General features: G+C 32.5%; 2 protein-coding genes across 3 annotated transcripts in view; both read left to right on the top strand.

The window, feature by feature from the left end:
- The window catches only part of LOC109602866 (papilin), a 52,827-nt gene that overhangs the window by 20,062 nt on the left and 5,253 nt on the right, over nucleotides 1-27,512 (top strand). For both annotated transcript variants that reach the window (XM_020019316.2, XM_049961189.1), the window contains exons 2-20: nucleotides 14,212-14,266; nucleotides 19,341-19,589; nucleotides 21,217-21,296; nucleotides 21,350-21,500; nucleotides 21,550-21,673; nucleotides 21,734-21,814; nucleotides 21,872-22,044; nucleotides 22,108-22,581; nucleotides 22,634-22,819; nucleotides 22,877-23,053; nucleotides 23,117-23,302; nucleotides 23,358-23,499; nucleotides 23,557-23,720; nucleotides 23,865-26,028; nucleotides 26,083-26,460; nucleotides 26,603-26,782; nucleotides 26,837-27,013; nucleotides 27,073-27,249; nucleotides 27,323-27,502. In XM_020019316.2, the coding sequence (XP_019874875.2) occupies nucleotides 14,212-14,266; nucleotides 19,341-19,589; nucleotides 21,217-21,296; nucleotides 21,350-21,500; nucleotides 21,550-21,673; nucleotides 21,734-21,814; nucleotides 21,872-22,044; nucleotides 22,108-22,581; nucleotides 22,634-22,819; nucleotides 22,877-23,053; nucleotides 23,117-23,302; nucleotides 23,358-23,499; nucleotides 23,557-23,720; nucleotides 23,865-26,028; nucleotides 26,083-26,460; nucleotides 26,603-26,782; nucleotides 26,837-27,013; nucleotides 27,073-27,249; nucleotides 27,323-27,502 (5,498 nt within the window). The remainder of the gene's footprint in view (nucleotides 1-14,211; nucleotides 14,267-19,340; nucleotides 19,590-21,216; nucleotides 21,297-21,349; nucleotides 21,501-21,549; nucleotides 21,674-21,733; nucleotides 21,815-21,871; nucleotides 22,045-22,107; nucleotides 22,582-22,633; nucleotides 22,820-22,876; nucleotides 23,054-23,116; nucleotides 23,303-23,357; nucleotides 23,500-23,556; nucleotides 23,721-23,864; nucleotides 26,029-26,082; nucleotides 26,461-26,602; nucleotides 26,783-26,836; nucleotides 27,014-27,072; nucleotides 27,250-27,322; nucleotides 27,503-27,512) is intronic.
- Nucleotides 14,927-15,497, top strand: LOC109602867 (centrosomal protein 20-like). The gene has a single exon (XM_020019317.2). It carries the CDS (start codon nucleotides 15,001-15,003, stop codon nucleotides 15,388-15,390), a length of 390 nt encoding a protein of 129 aa, XP_019874876.1. The 5' UTR covers nucleotides 14,927-15,000; the 3' UTR covers nucleotides 15,391-15,497.

Below are 27,512 nucleotides of genomic sequence, written 5' to 3' on the forward strand. Positions count from 1 at the left end.
GGAAGATGATGGGGGACGATGTGTTCAACTGCAGGTTCTCGGTGTTTGATGAACAACTTCCACCGGTGCGCACGGTCTATTTGTCGATCTAAAGATATTTCAAAATTTAAAAATTTATTAATCTATTGATAAAATTTTAAAGTCATCAAGATTTAAGTTGTTTCAGGTACAGAAAATATTATGCCAATGCTAATTACTGACGGAATATTTAGTTGTTTCAGTTTTTTCTGATTAATCTACTGATAAATATCAGATGGACAAAACTATTCATAAAGCTTGTTGGTGTCAAAAATTGTTGTTTAGACATAAAAAATTAATTCATTTTGAATTAATTTAATGACTCAAAATTTAAGTAGTTTCTTATACAGAAAAATATGCGGTTGCAGATTAATGGTGAAATATTTAGTTGTTTCAGTATTATACTTATATTTTTTATTAAGCAGATGTAATTTCTCACCATATTTATAAAGTGTCAAAATTATTCAGTAACAAGTTATTAATGATAGATCAAAACTTTTCCCGAAGTTGGTTGGTGTCAAAAATTCTTATTTACTCCTAAAAAATAATAATTTTGAAATAATTTAATCATTCAAGATTTAAGTAGTTTCTTATACCGAAAAATATTATGTTGTTACTGTTCAGTGGTGAGATATTTAGTTCTTTCTGTATTTTTCTAATAATATTTGTATTTTTTTATTAAGCAGAGGAAATTTCTCACCATATTCATAAAATTTCAAAATTATTCAGTAACAAATTATTAATTGTAGAGCAAAACTTTTCCTGAAGTTGGTTAGTGTCAAAAATTCTTATTTACTCCTAAAAAATAATAATTTTGAAATAATTTAATCATCAAGTAGTTTCTTATACAAAAAAAAAAAAAAAAAAATATTGCGCTGTTGATGTTCAGTGATGAAATATTTAGTTCTTTCAGTATTTTTCTAATAATACTTGTATTTTGTTACTAAGTAGGGAAAATTTCTTACTACATTGATAAAATATTAAAATAATTCAGTAATAAATTATTGATGATGGAGCAAATGTTTTCCTGAAGTTTGTTCGTGTCAAAAATCCTTATTTACTCATAAAAATTGGTAATTTTAAAAATAATTAATCATTCAAGTTTTAAGTAGTTTCTTCTACAAAAAAAATATTGCGTTGTTAATGTTCAGTGATGAAATATTTAGTTCTTTCAGTATTTTTCTAATAATACTTGTATTTTGTTACTAAGTAGGGAAAATTTCTTACTACATTGATAAAATATTAAAATAATTCAGTAACAAATTATTAATGATGGAGCAAATGTTTTCCTGAAGTTTGTTCGTGTCAAAAATCCTTATTTACTCATAAAAATTGGTAATTTTAAAAATAATTAATCATTCAAGTTTTAAGTAGTTTCTTATACAGAAAAAAATATTGCGTTGTTGATGTTCAGTGATGAAATATTTAGTTCTTTCAGTATTTTTCTAATAATACTTGTATTTTGTTACTAAGTAGGGGAAATTTCTTACTACATTGATAAAATATTAAAATAATTCAGTAACAAATTATTAATGATGGAGCAAGTGTTTTCCTCAAGTTTGTTCGTGTCAAAAATCCTTATTTACTCATAAAAATTGGTAATTTTAAAAATAATTAATCATTCAAGTTTTAAGTAGTTTCTTATACAGAAAAAAATATTGCGTTGTTGATGTTCAGTGATGAAATATTTAGTTCTTTCAGTATTTTTCTAATAATATTTGTATTTTGTTAGTAAGTAGAGGAAATTTCTTACTACAATGATAAAATATTAAAATAATTCAGTAACAAATTATTAAAGATGGAACAAAAGTTTTCCTGAAATTTGTTGGTGTCAAAAATTCTTATATACTCATAAAAAATAGTAATTTTAAAATAATATAATCATTCAAGATTTAAACAGTTTCTTATACTGAAAAATATTATGTTGTTGCTGTTCAGTGGTGAAATATTTAGTTCTTTCAGTATTTTTCTAATAATATTTGTATTTTGTTAGTAAGTAGAGGAAATTTCTTACTACAATGATAAAATATTAAAATAATTCAGTAACAAATTATTAATGATGGAGCAAAAGTTTTCCTGAAGTTTGTTGGTGTCAAAAATTCTTATACACTCATAAAAATATAGTGATTTTAAAATAATATAATCATTCAAGATTTAAGCAGTTTCTTATACTGAAAAATATTATGTTGTTGCTGTTCAGTGGTGAAATATTTAGTTCTTTCAGTATTTCTCTAATAATATTTGTATTTTTTAGTAAATAGAGGAAATTTCTTACTACATTGATAAAATATTAAAATAATTCAGTAACAAATAATTAATGAGGGAGCAAAAGTTTTCCTGAAGTTTGTTGGAGTAAAAAATTCTTATATACTCATAAAAAATAGTAATTTTAAAATAATTTAATCATTCAAGTTTTAAGTAGTTTCTTATACAAAAAAATATTATATTGTTGCTGTTCAGTGATGAAGTATTTACTTTTTTCAGTTTTTTTTTCAATAATACTTGTATTATACATTAACTAGAAGAAATTTATAACTAAATTGATAAAATATCAAAATTATTCAGTAACAAGTTGGTAGCAAAACTAACTGCTATTTGTGGCTGGCATCAAATAACTTTTATTTACTCTTAGGAAATAATAATTTTAAGATAATCATTCAAGTTTTCTTCTATAGAAATTAACTGTTGCTGTTCAATGGTGAAATATTTAGCTGTGTCTGATTATTATTATTAAAACACCCTTAAATCGCTGAATGAATAGAATTTTGCACCAGACAATCGGAAGTTATTCATTAACAATCGATTAAAAGCCCATAAATCCATTCTAATATTTAAGCATGGTGAAAAAGTCGGTGACCCTTCGCAAACCAGGCCAATAATTACATAGACAACGGCCAACAAAGTGGCCGATTAGTAATAAATGCCCGTGTCCCTATAATTTTTTTGTCGACCGTCGAGCCGCGCCGCTACATCGGCCCAGCCTCGAGCTTTTCGGTCTGGACTTGAAAGCGTCAGTGCAGGTATTTAAATGTTATGCTCTGACGATTCCGCCGGATAATGCCCAAGCAAATTCAAGCTATTAGACGCACCGCGATCTATTTCATTTCGGCATTAATCCATAGAATTATGTTTTGATTCTATTCGGCGTCGTTGCAAGTACCACCACTGCGGGTGAAACACGACTTACCTGTTAAGAATCGTAAGTAATTCCTATGATTTAGGTATGAATGCGCAACAAAATGAACCAATGCAATTGGCTATAGATGCAGGATCGTTAAGGTTAAGTTCATCGAACAATATATTATAATAATGGATTGTGTAATATTTAAACTTTGACCTCTTGATGAGCCGATATATCTATCTATAACTTGAAATCAATTATTTGCATTAACTAATTGAATTCTTCGAATACATGCGAACGAAATGAAGACTTAATTTATTGTTTTATTTTATTGTTCCGTTATTTCTGTTATCTGTTTCCTTACAATCGTACGTGTTCGTACTAAACTTACACTGTTACTATTAATAACATTCGGAGTTGAAGGTTAAACGGACTAAGGAAGAACCTAACGATCCTTCATGCCCCTTCGCAAGGCTTAACTAGATATTTTTTTTTTCGGTGAAAGACATAAAAATGTGCGTGAATTCTTGTTAGTATGATTTATTTATATGCAAGTGAAACCGCTCTTCAGACTCGTACAAGATGCTTTATGGGAACGAGCTAAAGTCTCGATGGAATTATGTACATAGAACGGACTGCTTAAAATATGCAGTTGTGCATTGTTGGAAGTGCCTTCTTCAGCACGAGAATATTATTTACGGCGGGCACTTGAATACGATGCCATATAAGGCGGACAAGTATTGGGAGATTTGTACGTTGCACCGGCTCGCATTGTCTGGCTTAATCAAATCTTTGCGCTACAACTCGACGACAAATTTACATTGGTGCGTGAGAAATGAGAAATTGATATGAACAACTATGGGCCAGTGTGCATATGCACGTGCAACGACGCGGCGTGCGTGACGCAAATTGAATAGTTTTCTAATAATGAAGAGGATTCAGTACCTCTCTTAAATGTCTCCCGCGTCTACCTACATACATATATTACCCGGAGATGTAAATATTTCGCCTGACAATAGCCTTCTTAAAGCAATCATTCATTAACAAGTTTCTTTATTTTATGTTCATGACAACCGTTCACAATTACCTTACCCATAATTTTCCTGTTTCATTATTTTTTAACTAATTCATTCCATGTAAAAGTCGTACTTTAAATACTATAGAAAATATTTTTAATATGTCATAATTAAATAAAGGAATTTTAAATCATTTTCAATTTAATTTTCAAACTTTCAATTACTTTTCAATGAAATTGTTTATCACAATATTAGTACCATACAAGCTAAAAACAAAGGGATGAGATTAAATTTAAATTGAGCAAACATTGCATGCATACAAGGGCAAAATAGTCAATCATAAAAATTTTCAAAATTTAAATTATACACTTTTATTATTGTTGAACTTATTATTCATCAAACAAGAGCTCATATAATGGGAATAATGATTAATGATAATAATAATATTTTATTGCAAAAACAATATTATAATAAAAGTATTTAATAGTAATTTAAATATATGTTATATAAATATTTGTCTATTTTTTTAACAAATTTGTTTTATTTTATTTGTTTTTTTAAGCTTTTATATTGTTGAGGAGATATTAAAGTTTTTAATTGATTTTAAAATCATTACCATTTGAATATTATTAACTATTTGATTTGATTTGATAGTTACCACTTAATGGTTATCAAGATCATTGTTTTCATGTTTTTAATAAAAGTAGGTGTATTATTATTTAATTAAAGGATAAGTTTAAAGGTCTTAATTATTAAATATATGTGTATATTGTGAAAAATAATATTCAGTACCAAAATTTCTAAAAAATTATAAATTTGAATAAAACGTAATTTTTTATAACAAAATTTCTTTATTTATCACTATGTTAGTCCAAAATATCAACAAAGAGAACACTATGAACTTGTCATATATAGATCTATATTTATTTTTAATTTATGTATTCTTTTATTTGATTTTTTTATCAAGCTTTTATATGAATATTCAGGAAACATAAAAATTCTTGATCAAGATCATTATTTTCCTATTTATAATAAAAGTAGATGTTAGTTTAATTTAAAGGGCTTAAATAATAACTTTAATTTATGTATTCTTTTTAACAAAGTTGTTTGTTTGATTTTTTATAAAGCTTTTATATGAATGTTAAGGAAATATAAAAGTTCCTGTTTGATTGAAAATAATTACCATTTAATAATTATTACTTGATAATTATCAAAATCATTAATTTCCTGTAATAAAAATTTAAAGGACTTACATATTAACTATATGTATTTATTGTGAAAAATAATATACAGTATAAAAATTTTTATAAAATTATAAATTTGAATAAAACGTTATTGAATTTTTAATAATTCAATTTCTTTGTCAATATATTGGTCTAAAATATCATCTAAAAGACCAGTATGAACTTGTTATATTTAAATCTATATATGTCCATTTTTATATTGACTTTATGAATTCTTTTTAACAAATTTGTTTCATTTCATTTGATTTTTTTTGTCAAGCTTTTATATGAATGTTGGGGAAATATGAAAGTTTTTGTTTGAATTGAAAATAATTACCATAATTATCACATGTATCATTTTCCTGGTTAAAATAAAAGTGTATTGTTATTTATTTAAGGGATAAGCTTAAATGGCTTAAATATTAAATATATTTATATATTGTGAAAAATAATATTCAATATCATTTTTTTTTTTTTAAATTATTAATCTTAATAAAACATTACTGAATTTTTAAGAATTCTATTTCTTTGTATTTAAATTTATTAAAAGTATGTATTTTTTTTTAATAAACGTGTTTTATTTTACTTTTATATTTATCTAATATACGATATTATGTATGAAAATCAAAGGGATACATTTCAGTTATTGTTAAGATAAACAGAAATATTAAAAATATATATTGAAAGAACAATACCAAATTTTTTATAATATAAATTATGTATTTTATTTATTAATAAGAAAATCTTTTACTTTTTGTCAAAATTTTCTATGTCTGGAGCTTTTTTAAATAAAAGTTGGATGAATATAAAGTTCTTTATTTTGATATAATTATCAATTGAACATTATTGCTTGATAATTATTAAAAAAAATATAATAATTATCAAGATAATTATTTTACTATTTTTAGTAGGTATTATTTATATATTAATTGAACCAGATACTTCTACGACAAATAAATATTTTAAATTAAAATAAACTTCTTAGTTTTTTAAACATCACATAAGTAATTAAAGCCCAATAGAAAATATCCATTTTCGCCCATTTAAAATTTCCAATTAGACAAGTACTTTCGTTAAAAAACACATGTAGCATTTAAAAATGTGTCACATTCCATCCTTCTTGACCATCAACTTCCTGTTCAGACATCCCAGTTTTCATACACAAACCGAAATTCACTTTCAATCAGATTAACATAAACCTCGTGAACGCGATTGTTTAACAAGAGAAACACGACTCAGATTGCCGAGATTCGCCGTAACAAAAACAAAGTTTCCCATTCATGTCGGCATATGCAAAGAATTGCATATTTATACAAGTCCTGGGATGTTTATGCCATAGTAAAAACGGACTACGAATCGCTCGTAGGCACGCCAGTTATTACATCGTTCACTAAAATCGTAAAACGATCGGCTTTAAACACGAAAACTGAAGTCAGTGCTCCGTACAAAAACAAACCGAAACCGAAAGGGTATTTTAATAGTTTTACGCTTTCGGAATGTAAAATTATATGGTTCCTGGAACATGCCGAAAAAAATTATATATGCAGTTTTGTTAATATTAAAGGCTTAATATGTTGATGGGTTGAATACAGATGTGATGATGGTTACGAGGGCGGTTCTGGCGGTCTTGTTAGAGCTTTCAGTCGTAAAACTACGACGGATTATACATGTAAATTATATATTTCTGGACGCGTTTTGCATAATGTGTGCATTTAACGAAAAGCTTCCAAATGTTGCGTAATTTAAAAGCATGAAGAATTCAATAATATAATCAGGTGTTGCCGTTTTGGGCGTTTAAAGAATGCGTGAAAATCAGTGGTTGGCTTTGTTTCTTTATACCACCAATTATGGGACTGTTTTGTTCGGTAATTTATGCATTGAACTGAGATAATATATCTAGAATCGTTTTGATTATACGGCCCTTCATGGCCTAAGTGTCTAGTAATTCATCAAATGAATGACAGGCAGAATGCCAACAATGGTTGTGGGGTGTTGGTTTTGTCAAACGTTGAGATCTCACATTAGGCCCTTTGTTAATTGTCAGGTCGATGACGGACAGTCACATTTTAATGGCGTTAAAAATATTCATTAGGCGTTGTATTTAATAAAACTTCAGTCACTGATGTCCTTACTTGCTGGAAGTAGCAAAGCTTGGACACATATGGATCCAGTGAGGATGTAATTACGATATTTTTAGCTTAATAGTCGATCACAAGTTGGTTTCTTTATAGATAATTAAAATCTCGTCTTTGAATATATGGGAACATGTGCACATACATCATTCATGGAACGACTGAAACTGAATCTATGGACATTCGAATATTCCCAAAATAGTTTTAATCACTGTCGGTTATTTTAATCTTACAATTAGTCATAATCAAGGAAACAATGTTCACAAATTATCCGACAAAAGTCGGATTGTCGATTTATAATAACAATGTTCACAATGTTCAGCAATCAGTCTGAATGTCTCTTCCAGACGGTTTGGTAGAAGATTTAGAAATAACTCATAAATATATTATGTCGACTTTTCCATAAATCATCGACTGCGGTTTATGAAGTTGTAGAACTGCACTCAGCAAGGTCCTACTATTTTTTTTTTCACCATAACTCTTTTTATTAATCACTTTTAAACACGAATCTGTGCTGAACGTGATACACTGTAATATAAATTGGTTTATCTTTTCTCTTCTTGTAATTAATATTAAATGTAATCATTAAGTTATAACTTGTAGTTCTCGTCCAGTGAAAACAAAACTTGAATCGAATCGAGATAATTATAATGGAAATGTGGATCAAAAAAACTTTTTCATTCATACGAGAAAATCATAAATAAATATAATTTAATGTTTCATTTTATTATTCGTTTTATTTCTCCGTTTCTATAGTGGATAATTTGAATAATCGTGATTTACTACAAATAATGTAGTGGAGACCTGTAGCTTGAGGGATCTTATGGGTATTATTTCATTTTTATTATGTAAATGCTTTTGAAAAGGTATTTCCAAAGGGTAAACTTTAACACAAGTACAGGTGTTATTTAATCCATTTTATGTTTCCTGTTGCCTTTTGATCAGCACTCAACAGAATTTTTCTTGTACTCTTGACCATCCCCAATTTACAAAATTAACTACCATTAAATACATTAATACAAAGTATTAGTTAATGAAAATATTTTTGTATTGCCCTGTATCTATAATTAAGGAGCTTTTTATACTCCTTTTGTCTATAATAATTATTTATTTATGTAAATATTGGTTAAAAAGTACTATAATTCGTTCAAACTTGCTTCATGAGTTCAAAAATGAGCTTAAAGCAACAGAAGTGACTTACGCAGTGCGTTTGGAGAAGATGCTGTAAATGATGAAGTCGCACGAGTCTGGTTTCGGCCTTTTAGAAGTGACAATGAATGCATTAAAGATGAACGACATCAAGGTCGCCCAAATACCTGTACGAAGGAATTAAGCATTATCTCGTGCAAAATCCTCGTACAACGTGTTTGAAAACAGGTCAGTCTTTAAACTGCGATGAATCAGCCATTAGGAAGACGTTTCATGCACTGAATTTTATCATATGATTGTAACAAATGAATAACACATGAATTTAATGAGGATAATATAATGAGACGTTTGATAATGCTAATTCTACCCTTGAGGTCAACGTAAATGACCATTTAGATGAAAAATGTGTTGAATTCGATAGTTTTCGTGGATCTGGACAATGGGTTAAAGCTGGCTAGCCTGGTGGAACAAACTTAAGAAAAGAGTTAACCCAAGAAATATTGTGATGACTTTATGGTGAACTCTGCTTGGAATTTTGGACATTAACAATCTACAAAGAGGCCATGAGAAAAAGTCGACCTTCTTTATGGAAATGTAAAACCAGATATCGCAGGACAAACTCAAAGGAAGATCAAAATGTTAAATGAGGAATTCTACCTTATCCACCATGTAGAATTTTATCAAAAATATATAAAAAAGGGCTAACACATAAATTTAATGAGGATAATATAATGAAATGTTTGATAATTGCCAATTCCACCCTTAAGTTCAACGCAAATGACCATTTTATCCAACATATTCTTGGATGTTAGATGAAAAATGTGTTGAATTCGACAGTTTTCGTGGATCTGGACAATGGGTTAGTCCTGATATTTTTTTTTTTTAAATAATAAACGGTTCAATGCTGAAAATGAGTTCAAAACTGAGTTCAATTTTTTTTAGTTCCTCGTGGCATGCATGAATTTGATTGCATAACGTTGCCAAAAAATTGTTGATTATAACGGTAATTACTTTGTTGAATAAATGTTAATTTAAACAATGTTATGTTAGTTTACGTGTAAAACATAAATTTCCGGTACCAAATGTGCGATGAAAATTCACGTGAGTGATTCACCTATGAAAATAGATGGATACCTGTGTGCATTCAATTATCTCCGTTTATGTATGCAACTTTTCAATTCACGTGAGTCTATATTAAGATCTATGGCCAGACATTATCCAGACAAGAATTACTAAATAACTATTCCATTACTGCGAGCAACAAATTACATAATCGCGCCTATAAATCTCAACAAACCCATTCATTTATCAATGGGAATAAATACTGCTAACCGTTTAATACACGGTGCATGGCAATGTGCAACAATGCGGTTTTTACCGACGCAAAATCACTTGTTCCCGTAATCGTAAAATTTTATTAATTCGCACCGATCAATCGGACGGAGAATAAAAAACGCCGTCGCATTGAACGTAAGCAGGCAGATGAGTACAATTTAATCACAAACAGCACGTGTAGAACTTTTACGAGAGTCACCGTCTCGCAGCAATTAAACGATAGCCAACGTAGATACTGAAAATGGAATGCAGTAAATTAAACAGTTCTTATGCTGACTGTAAATAATGTAACCCACGTTTTTCTACTTTGTGAGGCAGTGATTTTTTTTTACGAACACATTATACCGTGTACTTGAGCTTTGAATACATTCTACCGGTATTTTTCGCTGTTTCGATTATTTATTTATTTTTTTTTCAGTCGTTGCAACATGCAAAATATGGCAGCCTAAGCTCGCCTCCTCTTCTTCCTTCAAAGCACGTATAATTTGTAAACAATAACGCCGAGCGACTTGTGACATTGATTGATGCAACAAACCGTTTTTGATCTGATAAAGTTTCTTTGTGTGGCTCTGGTTTGCGTTCGTCGATGCATCTCTGCAAATAGACGCGATCGCAATCTAAAAAATCGATCTCCAATTTCAAACGTCGTTAACATTCAATGAACGTAAAGAATCGGTAGACGGATTTAATGTCTACGACTTTCCGTTGCCTGCACTTATTTCAGGCCTATTCAGTTGTATTAAGTCGGACACTTTTTCAGGGTGAATTTTATCAATCCGCTCTTTGTGCTAACACTAATAAAGATCTAACAATTGATGTATTTCTGGTTAAGCCAGAGCGAGCCTGTCGCCATAACTCTTGTACTCGTAGTATTTAATAGTTGTTTTATCAGTACATGGAACGCACAGACTTAAAAGTGTAATAAATAATCTGTAAATTGTTACATGACACTTAAAACGAGCTTTAAAATTTCCAAGCGCCAATGGTGTCTCTAGTAACCCAGTCCGTGAGAAATTCCTCCAAATATGGACAATCCAGATTGACTCCAACCATAATACTTATATGGAGAGAAGGACATTCCATCCAATGAAATTTCAATTTATACATTCCAAACACCAGTGCAGGAAAGGAATTTAATTATACAATCTACAGGGTAACCCACCCAAATGTTTAATTTTTGAATTGTTTTTTCTATCTCTATTTCTTTTGGAGTTTTTTTTTTTCAAAGATATTGGCACATTGGGAGACTAATTAAAATGTTAACAAAAGAGTCAATCAATCAATCAAGATCTATTAATAGTTTACCGAGATGTTAAACAGAGTGTTATTTCCGTTTACTTTATTCCTACTTTAAAATAGTAATATTTACAAAGATATTACTAAAATTGTGCGAAGATTGTGCAGTCTTCTAATGACTTTAAATTTCATATTTGACAAATGAATATATTTACACAAAACACCACAAAAATAAACATCTAGAAATTACAAAACTATATTTCAAATAAATTTAAATTCATTTAAAGTACTCCTGTGAGACATGAATCGAATAAGCCTTTTCACTTTTCTGGTGATATCTTGGAAAATAGCCATTTTAGCTATTAGATGTGCTACAACATATCAATAGAGAATACAATTTTACGTCAAATAATGTGAAAATTGTATGGTTGTTATATTTAAGATAAGAAAGTTATTGACATTTAAAGTGAAGAATAAAATGAACAGAAATGTAAAACATCCTGTTTTATATTTTGGAATATTATTAATATCTCTTAATAAAATATTTTTTATTGATTTGTAGATGAAGAATGACCTTTTCAATATTACATTTGGTAATGTAGACATGTTAGTTGTGTGTGAAATTTTTTTCAAAAAAGAAAATATCTCAAAAACAAATGAAGTGAAGAAAACTATTCAAAATGAAATAGGGCCAGAATTGTACGTAGAATTAAAAAAAAATGTAAATGAATGCTTAAAGGGATTTATTAAATCAACAACAAAGACACTCCGTATAAACCTTATTGAGCTATACAATTGAAATTTATAATAATTTTACTAATAATAATTTAAAGTAGTATTTTTAAATTGTTCAATTAATTTTGTGTATAAAAGCTTCGAATTGTGATAAAAAATGTTGGCATGGAATGGCCCAAATCTCATTACACGATTTGAACTGGTTCCCAAGTGTGTAGGATGTTGTTTGTAATTCCAATGATCGAACATTACTGAACTTGTCTTCCGATACCCTAAGATTTTATCTCCGACGCACCCTTATCTATCACTGATTTATTAATTATCTTCATTATTTTAATTAAGCCTCCAAAGCGGGGATGTTCAATTTACGGGAGATACTGCTATTAAAAAAAAACCAACATATTTTACGAATCCGGAACCGTCTAAGCTGTTGCATGCCAACATGTGTGTGTGTGTGTGAGAGAGCTTTCACATGTGTACAGACACCTGGTGCAGATACGTGCGTGAATATTGGGAGACTATGAGTGGGGAGGACGTTGATGTTACCTGAACATAAGAGGAACAACGATCTGAGATTAATAATCACGAGTGACTTTATTTTAAAAGCCCACAACAAAGGTTGTTATCAAAAAAGTTACAACAAAACATCGACACCCCGAATTTTCCTGTAGCTGTAACATGAGATAAAAATAATCAAAGACAACTTGAAGGAGTGTACGTTTGTTTGTGTAATGAAAGTACACAATTAAATTAAATTTAATATCATATTTCTTTGGGTGCGACATGTGCACATGTGTTTAATAATAACAGTTCATTCACATTCACATCAACACAAGAAGCGGCACTGGTAAACTTAAATTTCCTATTAAACAAATAAGTAAAAAAACATTTTTTGTTAGTGCAAAATAACTTAAAACAACACGAGTGGAAAATCAATATTCCTGCTGTGGTTATATTATCCGTACCGCTTCTGCTACCCTTATACTGAACGAACGTCGAGTCTTACCTACCTATCGAGTAGGGGTGTGTGGTGTTTTGTGTCTTAAACAGGTAAAACGAGCCGTTAAAATATTCTCCGTGTAATAATAATTAATTACACTCCGCTTGTATTGCCGTTTTATACAACCTTTACGAATGGTTGATAGCTTCGTCTTGGCCAATCGCATTTTCAATACAAAGACCACACAGGATGCCTTAATTACATTTCTTTTTTCACATGAAATATTTTGTTTAATATGGATTTTTTTGGACGCGTATGTTGTTACTCAGGTGAGTTGCAGCAAAAATTGCTTGTTGGTCTTAGTGGTCTTTGCGTAAGTTGGTTGCTGATGTGGTGTCGTCACGATCGTTTATTTAACAATTTAAGAATATAAATAAATAATTAACTAACAACACCTGTTGGAATTCGCTTTTAACATTAGGTTATAATTCATAGGAGAACAGAAAATAGCAAAGGTATATAAGTAATACACGTTGTAAGAACAATCAAGGAATTAACACCATTGTTAACATTTTTAATATTGTTTTCCCACCGTCACTTTGTAAAAAGGCTGTCTAGTTTATTATAATCGGTTAGTTTGTACTCAATTATTTATGATTCCACTTTAGTCGAAAGTTAATAAAAATCTCAACTTCAAGTAATATAAAATTTATTTTATGACCACTTAACTTTGAAAAATATTAATTAGATTACCAATGAGATTTGTTATACATACATACATCTGATTGAGAATTTTGGAGTATTTTAAATAAAAATAACCTTGTGTGGGGTCGTTAGATAGACTGTTGCTACTTCCTGAGCACCAGGAGAACTGCAGAAAGCGAAGGTTTATGACCCAGATAATTCGGCGTGTCACTGACATTGTAAAAATCAATTTTGTAATAAAATAAATCTTGGAAACTTGCTCTTATAAAATAATTATATAATAAATAATAAAGTAAATTAAGTAAGTTTACATGAAAATAATCAAGCGTCGTCAGGATTTTATTATGTTAATTATTAGGAAATCAGAAATCTAGTTGGATTTTAAAGGTATGTGCTTACATGTGTCCAGTTAATTTGCTGAAAATTGTACATAGAACGGACGTCTTGGGTTAGACTTTCTCATGTCAAGTCAACTTTTGCAATGTTTCTGCGGCAATATCTACAAATTATTTTTAAATTCGTGTTTATCAGATCATGTTAACTAAAAGAGAACGATAGTTTTAATACCAGACATGTAGCTAACAATTTTGTTTCCTTTTAGATTCCTGTTACTGTTAATATTCATCACAGTCATCCACAGTACACAAAGTAGACATGTAAGTATTTAAATTTATTTAATATATCTTATAGATTTGCAATTTGTTTCACTAGTAGTTTGATATAAATGGTTAGTAAAGCGCATGTTCAATGTCACAAAGGTAATTGTGTGTACGCAATAAATACATAATTTATTTGCTCTTAAAGGAAAACAATTAAATCATTAAAGCAAGAAATGAGCCAGACACTTAAATGGAATTGATAGTGCTAGTAAATAACAAAGTCTTAAACGCATAGGTGTCGGATGCGTGCATAAAATCTTCACTTATAAATCATTTTGAATTTATGGCGGGAATAACTTATGGGAACCAACAGTCTTATAAATTAGAACCAATAAAAAATTGGTTTAGGTACTACTTGCAAGTGCACAAAAAACATTTATTACACGACGAATAAAAAATTTAAAACAATAATATTGGAAAGTGTATAAAATGTTTTACATTGAAATTGCTTCATCAAACAATTGACGAAAATAGACTGTAATAAACAAATACACACGTTTGTATGTAGTTGATGTCTGTGCTACATTATAACGATTTGCTATTTTTAATTAACTTCCCACAAATAGTTCTTTAGATCTCAACCGAAACTTATTTAAACCCCATAGTAACGATAAAATATTTTTGGAATATGTTAAATAATTTTGTTTAAACCCACTCAAACATCATATTAGTTCAAAAATCGGCCGCACACGTCAAAGTAACTTTCGTACAAGTAATTTGCTTATAAAAAAATGGCTGAAGGAAACGACGAAAACATTTTGAATTGCGTAAAAAATTATTTGGAAAGCGACAGATCCTTGGGGCCGTTGAGGGGCCAGATTCGAGATGCGGTCACATCTATTTTGAGTAAGAATTCGTCCGCCTTCAAACCGCCAGAAGTTCCTGATGAAGTCAGAATTGTCAATGAGTTAATCCGCGAATATCTAAATTGGAATGGGTACTATTACACTGAGAAAATGCTATCGAAGGAGTCCGGACAAACCAACAGGAGACTTGACAGAAATGAACTTACCGATCAGTTGAACGTACTGGACGACGAGAGAACCGTGAAAATTCCAATAATGTATTACATTGTTTCCTCCTTTCAAAAGTCGATCGAGAAAAAGCCAAACAAGAAGTAAATTTCAACAAAATTATCATTTCTCTAACTACTACAGATATTTTATCATACTTATGACTATTATATTATACTCTATATTATATTAGATAATAAATAAATGCTTATAAATAATGGTTTTCATTTTCAAATAATAAATAGACAATCAGATTGACCAAATAATTAAATTAACTTCATTCCTGTTGACACGTAGTTACGTCAAAACATACATCAATTTGCTATTCGTGAAAATGGTTGAAGAAACTGAAAAATACATTTTGAATGGGATAAAGAACATCCTGGACAAAGATGGAAATTTGGGCCCATTGAAGGGCGAAGTCCGGGCTGCAGTAATATCAGTTTTGAGCAACGGTATGACCAATTTCACTCCGGCTAAAGCTCCGAGAGAAATCAAGATCATAAACGAACTGATTCGTGAGTATCTCAACTGGAATGGATATTGCAACACCGAGAAGATCTTAATTAAAGAGTCGGGCCAAACCAACAAACGCCTCAATAGAACAAAACTAGCCTCGAAGTTGAATGTAATAGACAGCGATAAAACGAAACAAATTCCTTTGATGTATTACATGGTTCACTCATTTCAACATGATTCTGGAAAGCAAGAAAAACCGAAGGAGAAATAAATTTATTTAATATTTAATCTTTTTACAAATATATCACCTTATACTATACACTTTTATATCAATATACAAATTTCAATATACATTTTTATTAAAAAAAAAATAAATAAAAATAAAATTTATTGATCTTTTATTATTATCGTTTTAATTAGACGGGAAATTTTTGACGAGTTTCAAAAATAATAAAGCAACATCAAAATTTGATGGGCTAAACTTCAATTTTTTGACACATGTTAAATCATGGATGAAATCAACGAATCTTCTCCTCAAAAAGATTTAACCAAGCCTAAAACCGATGAAAAATCCGAAAAAGTAGAAGAGGAGAGGCAGAATTTAACAGAAGAATCCACTTCATCAGACGAATCAGATGAATCAAACGAATTAAATGAACTCATCAATTCCTTAATTCGGGAATATCTTGAATGGAATGGATACACTTATACTCAACGTACATTTATTGCCGAATCTGGACAAAGCACCGTAAGACTGAGCAGAGCAACCCTTGCAGCGATGGTTAATATAGAGGACGACGAAAATTCATTGAGATATCCCTTGCTGTATTACATTATGGCTGCATTCCAAAATTCTAATACTGAAGTGTGATTATTTGATTCGATTATTCTTATTATACCAGAATTTATGTGTTTGTTTGTTGTATTTATTATATTTACAATTAAAATAAATGATCTAATAAATGTATTCTATAAAATAACTATTTTTATAAGAACTTTATATATTTAAACAATCTAATAAATTTAAACAGAAATTAGTATGCATCCCATCTGCCAAGACTTTAGCGTAGAGCTAATCTAGTCCTCAAGTTCCCCAAGGTCCTGAAATAATGATTCATCCACCACGATGTTATCTGTATCATGCGTTTCTCCTCGTTTTCAACAAGCCATGAATATTTGTTTTCCTGTAAGGCGCTAGTTCTTTTTAGTGACTTTCTGTGATATGCCTTTCAATTTTTTGACATATGCCAAATTAGTGAACTAATCATGGATGAAGTCAACGAATTTTCTCCCCGAAAAGATTTAACTAAGCCTAAAACAGATGAAAAATCCGAGAAACTGGAAGAGAAAAGACAGAATCCAACAGAAAAACCCACTTCCTCAGATGAATCAAATGAAAACGAACTCATCGACTCCTTAATTCGTGAATATCTTGAATGGAATGGATACGCTTATACTCAACGTACATTTATTCCCGAATCTGGACAAACCACCGTAATACCGAGCAGAGCAACCCTTGCAGCGATGGTTAATATACAGGACGACGAAAATTCAGTGAAATTTCCTTTGCTGTATTACATTATTGCTGCATTCCAAAATTCTAATTCTGAAGTGTGATTATTTGATTTTATTATTCTTATTATACCAAAATTTATGTATTTGTTTTTATTATATTTACAATTAAAATAAATGATATATAAAACAACCATTTTTATATGAACATTATATATTTAAACAATCTAATAAATTTAAACAGAAATTAGTATGTATCTCATCTGCCAAGGCTTTAGCGTAGAGCTAATCTAGTCCTCCAGTTCTCCAAGGTCCTGAAATAATGATTCATCCACCACGATGTTATCTGTATCATCTCTTTGTTTACGACGAGCCATGAATATCTGTTTTCCTGTAAGGCGCTGTTTCTTTTTAATAACTTTCTCTGATATGCCCATTTCATCTTCGAATTGTTTCCTCCATTTATAAAAAGCTTCGGGTGTAACTGGTGTGCCCTCAAACTTCTTTCTGTTTTCTTTTTCTTCATCCAACTTTTTTTCATGTTCTTTTCTGGACAAGTATTCTTCCTGTTCTTTTTTTATTATGCTGTATTTGTTATTCAGCCACTCTTTTACAGACGTCACAATATTAAATACCAAAACCATTCCTAGGTTATTTTCAACTTGGTCAATAAGCAACGACTTCAGTTGAGTCCGGAAACCTTTTTTAAAGTTTACGGCGTTCCTTACCTTCACTAGTAACGCTTCATCTGGGTACTTATCTGTATAAGTAAAAATTAGGTTACAGGACAGTCCAATTTTCGATTCTTCATCATATCCTTCCGTTTTTATAGGAATTAAGAACTTGTAATGTGGAGTTTTTGATAATACTTGAAACTCTCCATCGAAAATGGCTTCCAATGCTTCAATTTCGTCATTCTGCTCCTCGAGATAATTCATTTCAGATGACATGACACGAACACAAAACGTCAATAAATAACGTTGTTGCTAACAACAAACTTGTTGTTGACAATTCTAAAACGTCAAACGAACATCACACATCAATTTATTAATTAACGATGGGTGAAATCACAGAAGCTTGTCTCTTAAACGCCATTAAAAATGCGCTAGAGTTAGACGGCACGTTGGACAAGTTAAAAGAGGAGATCCAATCCGCAATGACGTCCATTTTCAACGCAACCAACTTGGATTCGCCTGAAGTCCCGGAGGAAACGAAACTCATCAACGAACTGATTCGTGAATATCTCAACTGGAATGGGTACTTGTACACCGAGCAAATCTTCGTAGCCGAATCTGGACAATCCAACGAAAAAACCGAGAGAGAAGTGTTGGCTGAAAAGGTCAACGTGATTGACAACGAGAAAACTGTGAAACTGCCCTTACTTTATTACATTGTTGCTGCCTTTCAAAATTCTGATGACCAAGATGATGATGACTCCGACGAGGAGTAAACTATTTCACCTTGCGGTGAGGAACATCTACCCATATACTTTACCATTTTATACCTTTTTACACAATACCATTGTCTGATTTATATTTTTTATAAATAATAAACATATTATTATTATAAAATATGTTTTTACTTTTGACTGAAAGCCATATTTAACTTTCACAATAGCATCATCTCCAAAGGAATCCTGGTAATCTAATTAAGCAGGGTGATAAAAGTAAACCCGTCAGGACTTGAGTTATAGCAAAATGTAAAAAAATACTGAATGCATCTCGATGCCATTCATTGGCGCTGAGTAGTAAAAAGAATGATGGTGGGCAGAATCCAATTAATAACTTCATAATGCGTAGCCAACAGACCATGGCATAATTCACTTGGAATTTACAAGTTATAAATAAACAATTCCCTGTCTGTAGACAAGGCTCAGACGCAGACATTACGATTCCAACGTCTGCAAACAGGTGTTTTAAAATTCACTATCATGAAAACAGTTGTAATTTAGTTATTAGTTTTATGCATTTTAGGAAATTCAGCTTTACTGCCAAAGGTTTTGTTTGTATCAAACTACCAGTGTGAACATATTGCCTTAACGAAACAGTTTTGATTGTTACAATTTTTTAATGTTTTTATTTTTAAAGAAAATCAGACATTACAAGGACAGATTCAAAAGACAACAAGGAGCACATCTGTATTTGCCGGGAAGTTTCGTGACGGAAGGCGGTAGCGGACCCGATCGCGGTCCGTGGAGTGAATGGTCGACACCCTCGTCCTGCTCCAGGACATGCGGTGGTGGTGTTTCCACGCAATACAGGCATTGCGCCGTTCCCAATGAGAATGGACGATATTGCGAGGGTCCGTCAGTGAGACATTTCTCGTGCAACACTCAGGTAAGTGCGTTTTTATTGGCACATTAGAATACATTGATCACCATCGACTGACAATATTTTATTTATATTGTTCTTTATGTTAAACTTTCAACGGAAATGTGTGATTAAAATAAAACAATAAACGCATTGTAAATAACGAGAATGAATTTCAAATGGACGGCGATGTAAGTCATAAATTGAAACATTATTCTGCATAATTTATTTGTTCATCGTCAATGGTACTGTCATATTGAATTCCTATAAATAAGCACCGGAAGTCGGGACCATTTGTGATTTATTTGCATCAGTAGTTATTTATAGGTATACCAGTGAATTAAGTATGTATGCGTATAGATAAATAAGAACTGGATTATGTTATAAACCGACCAATGCAACTCAAAATAATAAGATAAGGCCTTTGACATGTTAATGAGTGCAACGGCATGGCACATCATTGTAAATTATTTTCAGAAAATTGTTACTTTAATGCTTGACCATTAGTGGATTATCAATACTAATAAATGGGTCACAAATAATGCAATTTAAACAATCCTAAAATAACAAGAACTTAATTTAAATAAATTAAAGATAAACTGCACAAATTTTTAAATTAAACTTTCGTCTACAATTAAATCAGTGTATAGAAAGTTGTGGATTTTTGTTAACACGTGCCATAGAAAATTGCAAATGCCAATTTTTATTAGCACGTTGTAAAATAATTGAATAAATAAACATTATTCGTTATGATTTATTTGTATTTGAGCGAACAACATAATAAAATTGTTAATGTGAATTTTACTAGAAAACTGGAATTGTTTATAAAAAAACAGTATAACTGACAAAGAAAAATATACACTGCATCTATTAATAGTAGTAATAAGATTTATAAAAATAAGTGCCTTAATGTTTAAACCTTCATGGGCCATCAATTAAAATTAATTTAAAGAACGTGTTAAGAAAAAATATGTAAAAAGTTAAACAGCATGTGGCATTCGGAAATTCTCAGCACGTCGTTTTTGATAACAAGCACATTAGAGTATAATTTATTGTACAAATTATTTAATCTTAATATTAATTGTATATCTTCTAATTACCAAGTAACGACTCCCGTGTGTTTTGAATGTTTATATTAATTACAAGATGTGGATATTGTCAAATGTTTTTCTACATCGGATTTATTCACTCATAAGAACCTTAGAAAAGCATATTTCAATTAAAATTCCTATTAAATTCGGTTGTGGTTGCTCTTGTCCTGTGGTACCACCAATACCTTATATTAAATGCATCAAATTACAATAAATTACATTTCTACCGTAAGCCCTTTCAAAGAAACTTACACCTCTGAATTAATAGAAAGTCGTCTATAAATCTTCGGATACAAAACAAACGATTTTGAATCGTTTAGAAAAAACACCTCGAGTGCATTATTAAACAAGGAACCATCAATCATGATTAGATACTCTAGAGTTAACACACGTGCCGGCATGGAAATCTGTTGTTATTGATACGGAAAGGGTTAGAGTGAAAGAAAACGAGTTCAAGGTTCTGTTTATAGAGGAGTTTAATTAATTAAACCATTTTAAGAATGGGAATTAGAATTTAATTACGATAAAATATAACACTACATCTTAGATAAAATCAATTTTAGGATTGCCCGGACGCAACTGACTTCAGGGCACAACAGTGTGCTGAGTTCAACGATGTTCCATTTGATGGTATTCATTACCAGTAAGTATTTTGTTAGTTATAAACATCTTTACTACTAAATATTTAAATTGTAGATGGGTTCCATACACCAAGAGTGATAGAAAATGCGAGCTTAATTGTCAACCTAAGGGTGAGAGATTTTATTACCGTCAAAAAGAACAAGTTATCGATGGTACCAGATGTGATGATGAAACTCATAATGTGTGTGTTAACGGAAAATGCCAGGTATAATATTTATTTTAACAACTAGTATTGGATGCTATCGATTTATTAGCCCGTAGGTTGCGATATGATGTTGGGATCCACAATTCGAGAAGACAAATGTAGAGTATGTGGGGGAAATGGCAGTTCCTGCACCACTTCCGCTGGAACACTCAACAGCACAGACTTAACTCCTGGTAGGCTGAGAATTTCACGTCTCCCCACCTTGGAATCTTTATTAATTTAATTAATTGCAGGTTACCACGACATTCTGTTCATTCCACGTGGTGCCACCAACATCATGGTGGAAGAAATCGCCCCTTCTAACAATTATCTAGGTTAAACACACTTTTCATTAAATTTATTCTTCTGTTCACAAGTTGATGTTTTTTTAGCCGTGAGAAACTCCGAAGGACATTGGTATCTCAACGGTAACTGGAGGATTGATTTTCCAAAATCCCTTCAATTCGCCGGATGCACATTTACTTACACCAGAGAGCCTCAAGGTTTCGCGGCCCCAGATAAAATCACATGTTTAGGACCAACCGACGAACACCTTTTTGTTGTTGTATGTGATAAATAACACAAATAAAAATTTACATTTTCTCCATCAGACAAAATTAATTTTTAGTTGCTGACCCAAGAACCGGACGTTGGTGTCAATTACGAATACAGTCTTCCACTTGACGTAGTGCCTGGAACTAATAATGAACTATACGACTGGATTTTTGATGAATTTACTCCTTGCAGCGCCACTTGTGGTGGTGGTATTCAAAGAAGAAACGTATCATGTGCCGGAAGAAAATCCCTTCAACCTGCAGAAAGAGATTTGTGCAATTCCAATAACGAACCTGCATCTGAACAAAAATGCAATGAAATTCCTTGCGAAGCACAATGGATGCCGTATCCCTGGAGTAATTGTTCAGTACCGTGCGGAAAGGGTGGTGTACAGACCAGACAAATAGTTTGCCAAAGAATTATATCAGGAGGTCTTCCTTCATTGGTGCCCGACTCTGAATGTGCCCATTTGCCGAAACCTGAAGAACAACAAACATGTAACGAAGATGCCGAATGCGCTAAATGGTTCATAGAACCATGGAAACCGGTAAGAAACTTATATGTTTATTATGAACTTATTATAAACTTATCTTTTTAAGTGTGACCATCTTTGTGGTGATGGTAAGCAAACCAGGAAAGTGACGTGCTATGTGGAAAAGGACGGAAAGAAGGAAGTACTTGAAGATTCTCATTGTGAACAAATTGAACCAAAACCAGAAACTGAACAAAAATGTAATTTAAGACCATGTGGAGGTGTGGACTGGATTGCAACTGAATATAGTGGTGTAAGTATTTCCTTTTTAGTTAAATTTTATTCTTGTTTTGAACTGACAATTTTTTAGTGTGACAAAATTTGTGGAATGAAAACGGAAACTAGAAAGGTCTTTTGTACCGACAGTGAATCAAAAATATACCCGGATGAACTGTGTAAAGATAAACAGAAGCCTGAGACAGTACGACCCTGTCAAACTACAAGTACCGCTTGCGAATTCATGTGGTATGTGTCACAGTGGAGCGAGGTAAATATAAATATTTAATATATTTTTTTATTATTCTAAAAATTTTCATTAATTCATTTGTAGTGTTCAGCTACATGTGGAGTAGGTGTTCAAACTAGAACATATTTCTGTGGTACCGTGACAGTTAACGGTGTTGAAAAAGTAGACGATTCCAATTGTAACACAAACATCACATTTGAAGTTGAGAAAAATTGTACAGGACCACAAACAACTTGCGATGCCGAGTGGTTTGGAGGACCGTATTCAAAGGTAAACTATTTTTATTCTACTACACGATGTGATAAACATAAATAAAATATTTTAGTGCTCTAAACCATGTGGTGGTGGAGAAAAAACACGTAAAGTACTTTGTATTCGCGACAATGAAGTTGTTGATCCTACACAGTGTGATTTATCGAATATAATTTTCTCCAGTGAAGATTGCAATCTGCACTCTTGTTCACCAGGTAATAATTTGATTTGGTTTATTAACAAATGTTTAAATTAATTACGGGTTATTTTAGACACGATCATACCTACAAGTGTAACTCAAAGTATCGACGAATCAGATACCGAGTCTTCCACGAGTAAAATAAGCGACGAAGATTATGAAGTAGTAGCAGATGACGAATGTGACGATGGAGAATGGGTTGATGACGAAGATTACGAAGAAGAAACAGAACCAACGGTAAAATATTTTTTTGATTTATTTTCTCACTAACGATTCCTGTATAATTTTTAAATCTCTAAACATGGTTAAATTTAAGATTGTCTTAAAATAATTATAAAATTTTATAATTTTGTCGAATATCAAAGTGTAATTTAAGTATAGGTTCAGCAGGAGACTGGAGTCACAGAATCATCAGCTGATACTTCTCCATTTTCACTGGACGATCTTATGCTTAGCGATGGAACATCAGCAGACACTGCAAGTACAGATATATTCAGTACATTAGAAACTGGCTCAGGAGACACTGATATGACTTCGCCTGGAGAATCTTCCACAGCATCAGGTTTGACTGAGTTAACTAGCGAAGGATCCGGTGATGGCAGTACAGAACCCGTAATTACTGAATCCACAATCAGTGACGGAATTTCTTCGATCACAGACTCCAGTACTGAAGGTGCATCCGATAGTACAAAAGTTAGTGATACGACTCAATCAGGAGAAACTACCGAATCAAGCGAATCTGGAGCTACAACCGAATCAGGCGCTACAACTGAATCAGGCGCTACAACAGAATCTGGAGCGACAACCGAATCAGGCGCTACTGATTCTGGAGCGACAACTGAATCGGGCGCTACGACAGAATCGGGCGCTACAACTGAATCGGGTGCTACAACTGAATCCGGTGCTACAACTGAATCGGGTGCTACAACTGAATCGGGAGCTACATCTGAATCGGGAGCTACATCTGAATCAGGTGCTACATCTGAACCAGGTGCTACATCTGAATCAGGGGCTACATCTGAATCAGAAGCTACAACAGAATCGGGTGGTACCACCGAATCTGGTGGTTCAACAGAATCGGAAATTACAACGGAATCGGGAGGCACGACAGAATCAGGGCCTACAACTGACAGTTCTGATTCTACTAGCACTGAAACTACAGAAACCTCAGAGTTTACGTCTTCTGTTTCTGATGGAACCACATCATCTGATACTTCTGAATCTACGACTGACTCGAGTGGATCTACAAGCGACATTACCACAGAATCTGATATAACGGGAAGCAGTTCAATTTCAACAGATGTTACTGAAAGTACTTCATCTATGGAGACTACAACGGAAGATGAATCTGAAGTATTTATTAAGAATACTAAAAGTACTGCTCCACAGTCTGGCAGTACTATGTCAAGTCTTGATGCATCAGAAAGTACGGATGTGACAGGAAGCGCAACGGAAGCTTCTACCTCTGATACAACTATGTCAGGATCAACAGACCAAGGAGCCACAACAGAAGAAGGGGCCACAACAGAAGAAGGGGCCACAACGGAAGAAGGAGCCACAACAGAAGAAGGAACCACAACAGTCTCAGGCGAAACAGGAGCAACTAGCGAAGGCATTTCGACAGAATCCGGTTCTAGTGAAACAACAGCATCTATAGATGAAAGTACTACTGTGTCAGGTCTAACAGATACAACAGTTTCTGGAGCAAGCTCAGAAACTGTTGTTTCAGATATTACTGAGAGTAGCGGTTCTACCACTGAAGCTACTGGAATGACCACTGAAATTAGTAGTGAAACATCAGAAACAGGCGGCAGTACTACAGAATTTGATGAATCAACGGAAATCACAACAGAATCGGGCATGACTGAAACCACAGTCAGCGGAAGCACAGAATACGACATTTGGTCAACCACAACAGAATCAGGAATAACAGACACATCATCCATTACGGATCTGTTCACAACACGTAGACCACGAATGTGTAAAAGGAAAAAGTTCAAGGAACCAGCTTGCAAAACTAGTCAATTTGGTTGTTGCTTGGATCACATCACACCTGCATCTGGACCTTTCGATGAGGGATGTCCAGCACCTAAAACATGTAAAGAATCCAAATTTGGATGTTGTGAAGATGGATTATCACCAGCACTTGGACCAAAATATCAAGGCTGTCCCTCAGCTGTATGTAACGAAACACTGTTTGGATGCTGCCCTGACGGGAAAACCCCCGCAGAAGGTAATGATAATGAAGGTTGCCCACCGCAATGCTTGTCCTCAAAATACGGCTGCTGCGAAGATAACGTCACTGAAGCAAAGGGTCCTAAACAAAAAGGTTGTAAGAAACCCGAAGAAGAAATGCCTACTACAACTGAGAAACCTAAAGACATACCTTGTGATACTACCGAATTCGGATGTTGCCCCGATGGAAATAGCACAGCACAAGGAATTAACTTTAAAGGATGTGATATATTCAAGGACAATTGCAACGAATCTTATTTCAAATGTTGTCCAGATGGAAAAGTTTCCGCTCAAGGACCTAACTATGAAGGTAAATCACGAAAATTGATAATATTACAAAAATAATTGTTTATTATTTTATTAGGATGCGAAATTCCTTGCCGCAACAGTACATTCGGTTGCTGCCCTGATAATATTACTCCTGCTCACGGCTACAACCGAGAAGGATGCTGCTTGAGTGAACCATTTGGTTGTTGCCCCGATAACATCGTGGCAGCGCGAGGTACAAACTTCCAGGGTTGTGGCTGTCAATACTCGCCATATGGATGTTGCCCAGATAATACATCAACTGCTCTCGGACCGAACAATGATGGATGCGGATGCCAATTTACACAATTTGGATGTTGCCCGGATATGTTCACACCGGCAAGGGGCCCCGACTACGAAGGATGTTTATGTCATACTCATCAATTTGGATGTTGTCCGGATGGTGTCACCTCAGCGAAGGGACCACATAGACAAGGTAATTTATAATTCTTTCTTAGAATGTTTTTATAACTTTTTATTATTTTTAATGCATACTAGGAAAAGAAACCGTAAGTAACTAAAATATATCCTCTTCATTTGTAATTTATCGACTTAACTAATATTCGCATGTAACTTAGGTTGTGGATGTGAAAATACAGAGTTCAAGTGCTGTTCTGACAACAAAACTGCAGCCACTGGACCTAATCAAGAAGGGTGTGGTTGCGAGTCTTCAGCATACGGATGTTGTTTGGACGGTGTTACTACTGCTCAGGGTGAAAACTTTGAAGGTTGTGATGAAATTCCAGTCAACTTACAAGGTAAACTCATCAAAGTTTTTCTTCAATAGTATACTAACATTGTGGCAATTTCAGAGAGCTGTTCTCTAAACAAGGATAGAGGAAGCTGTCGCAACTACACTGTGAAATGGTTTTATGATATGGGTTACGGCGGTTGCACCAGGTTCTGGTATGGTGGATGCGATGGAAACAACAACAGATTTGCAACTCAGGAAGAATGTGATGGAGTTTGTGTTAACGCCCAAGGGTCTGGTAAGTAAACTGACGGTGGTTAATCGACTTGAAATAATTTGTTTTTCGGCTAATCGCAGATAGATGTAACCTTCCAAAAGTTCCTGGACCTTGCGAAGGGTACCATCCTCAATGGTATTATGACAAAGAAAGAAAATATTGTACTCAATTCATCTATGGAGGATGTCTTGGTAACAATAATAGATTTGAAACACAAGAAGAATGTAATCAACTATGCGTTCGCGACAGTAATGTTGGTAAGTTAAATATCCAAAACTGGTGATCTCATCGTCATTTATTGAGTTAATTTACATGTATATTTAATTATAGATGCTTGTGAGCAACCTAAGGAAGAAGGACCATGCAGAGGACAATACAGAAGATATTATTATGACAAAGAATCAAAACAATGTAGAGAATTTATTTATGGTGGCTGCAAGGGTAACAATAACAACTTCCAAACAATGGAAGCATGCAACCAAAATTGTGCTAAACCAAACAGAAAGAAGGGTATGTTTTT

The sequence above is a fragment of the Aethina tumida genome, chromosome 1 (genome assembly GCF_024364675.1).
Source record: "Aethina tumida isolate Nest 87 chromosome 1, icAetTumi1.1, whole genome shotgun sequence".
Taxonomy (NCBI): Eukaryota; Metazoa; Arthropoda; class Insecta; order Coleoptera; family Nitidulidae; genus Aethina; species Aethina tumida.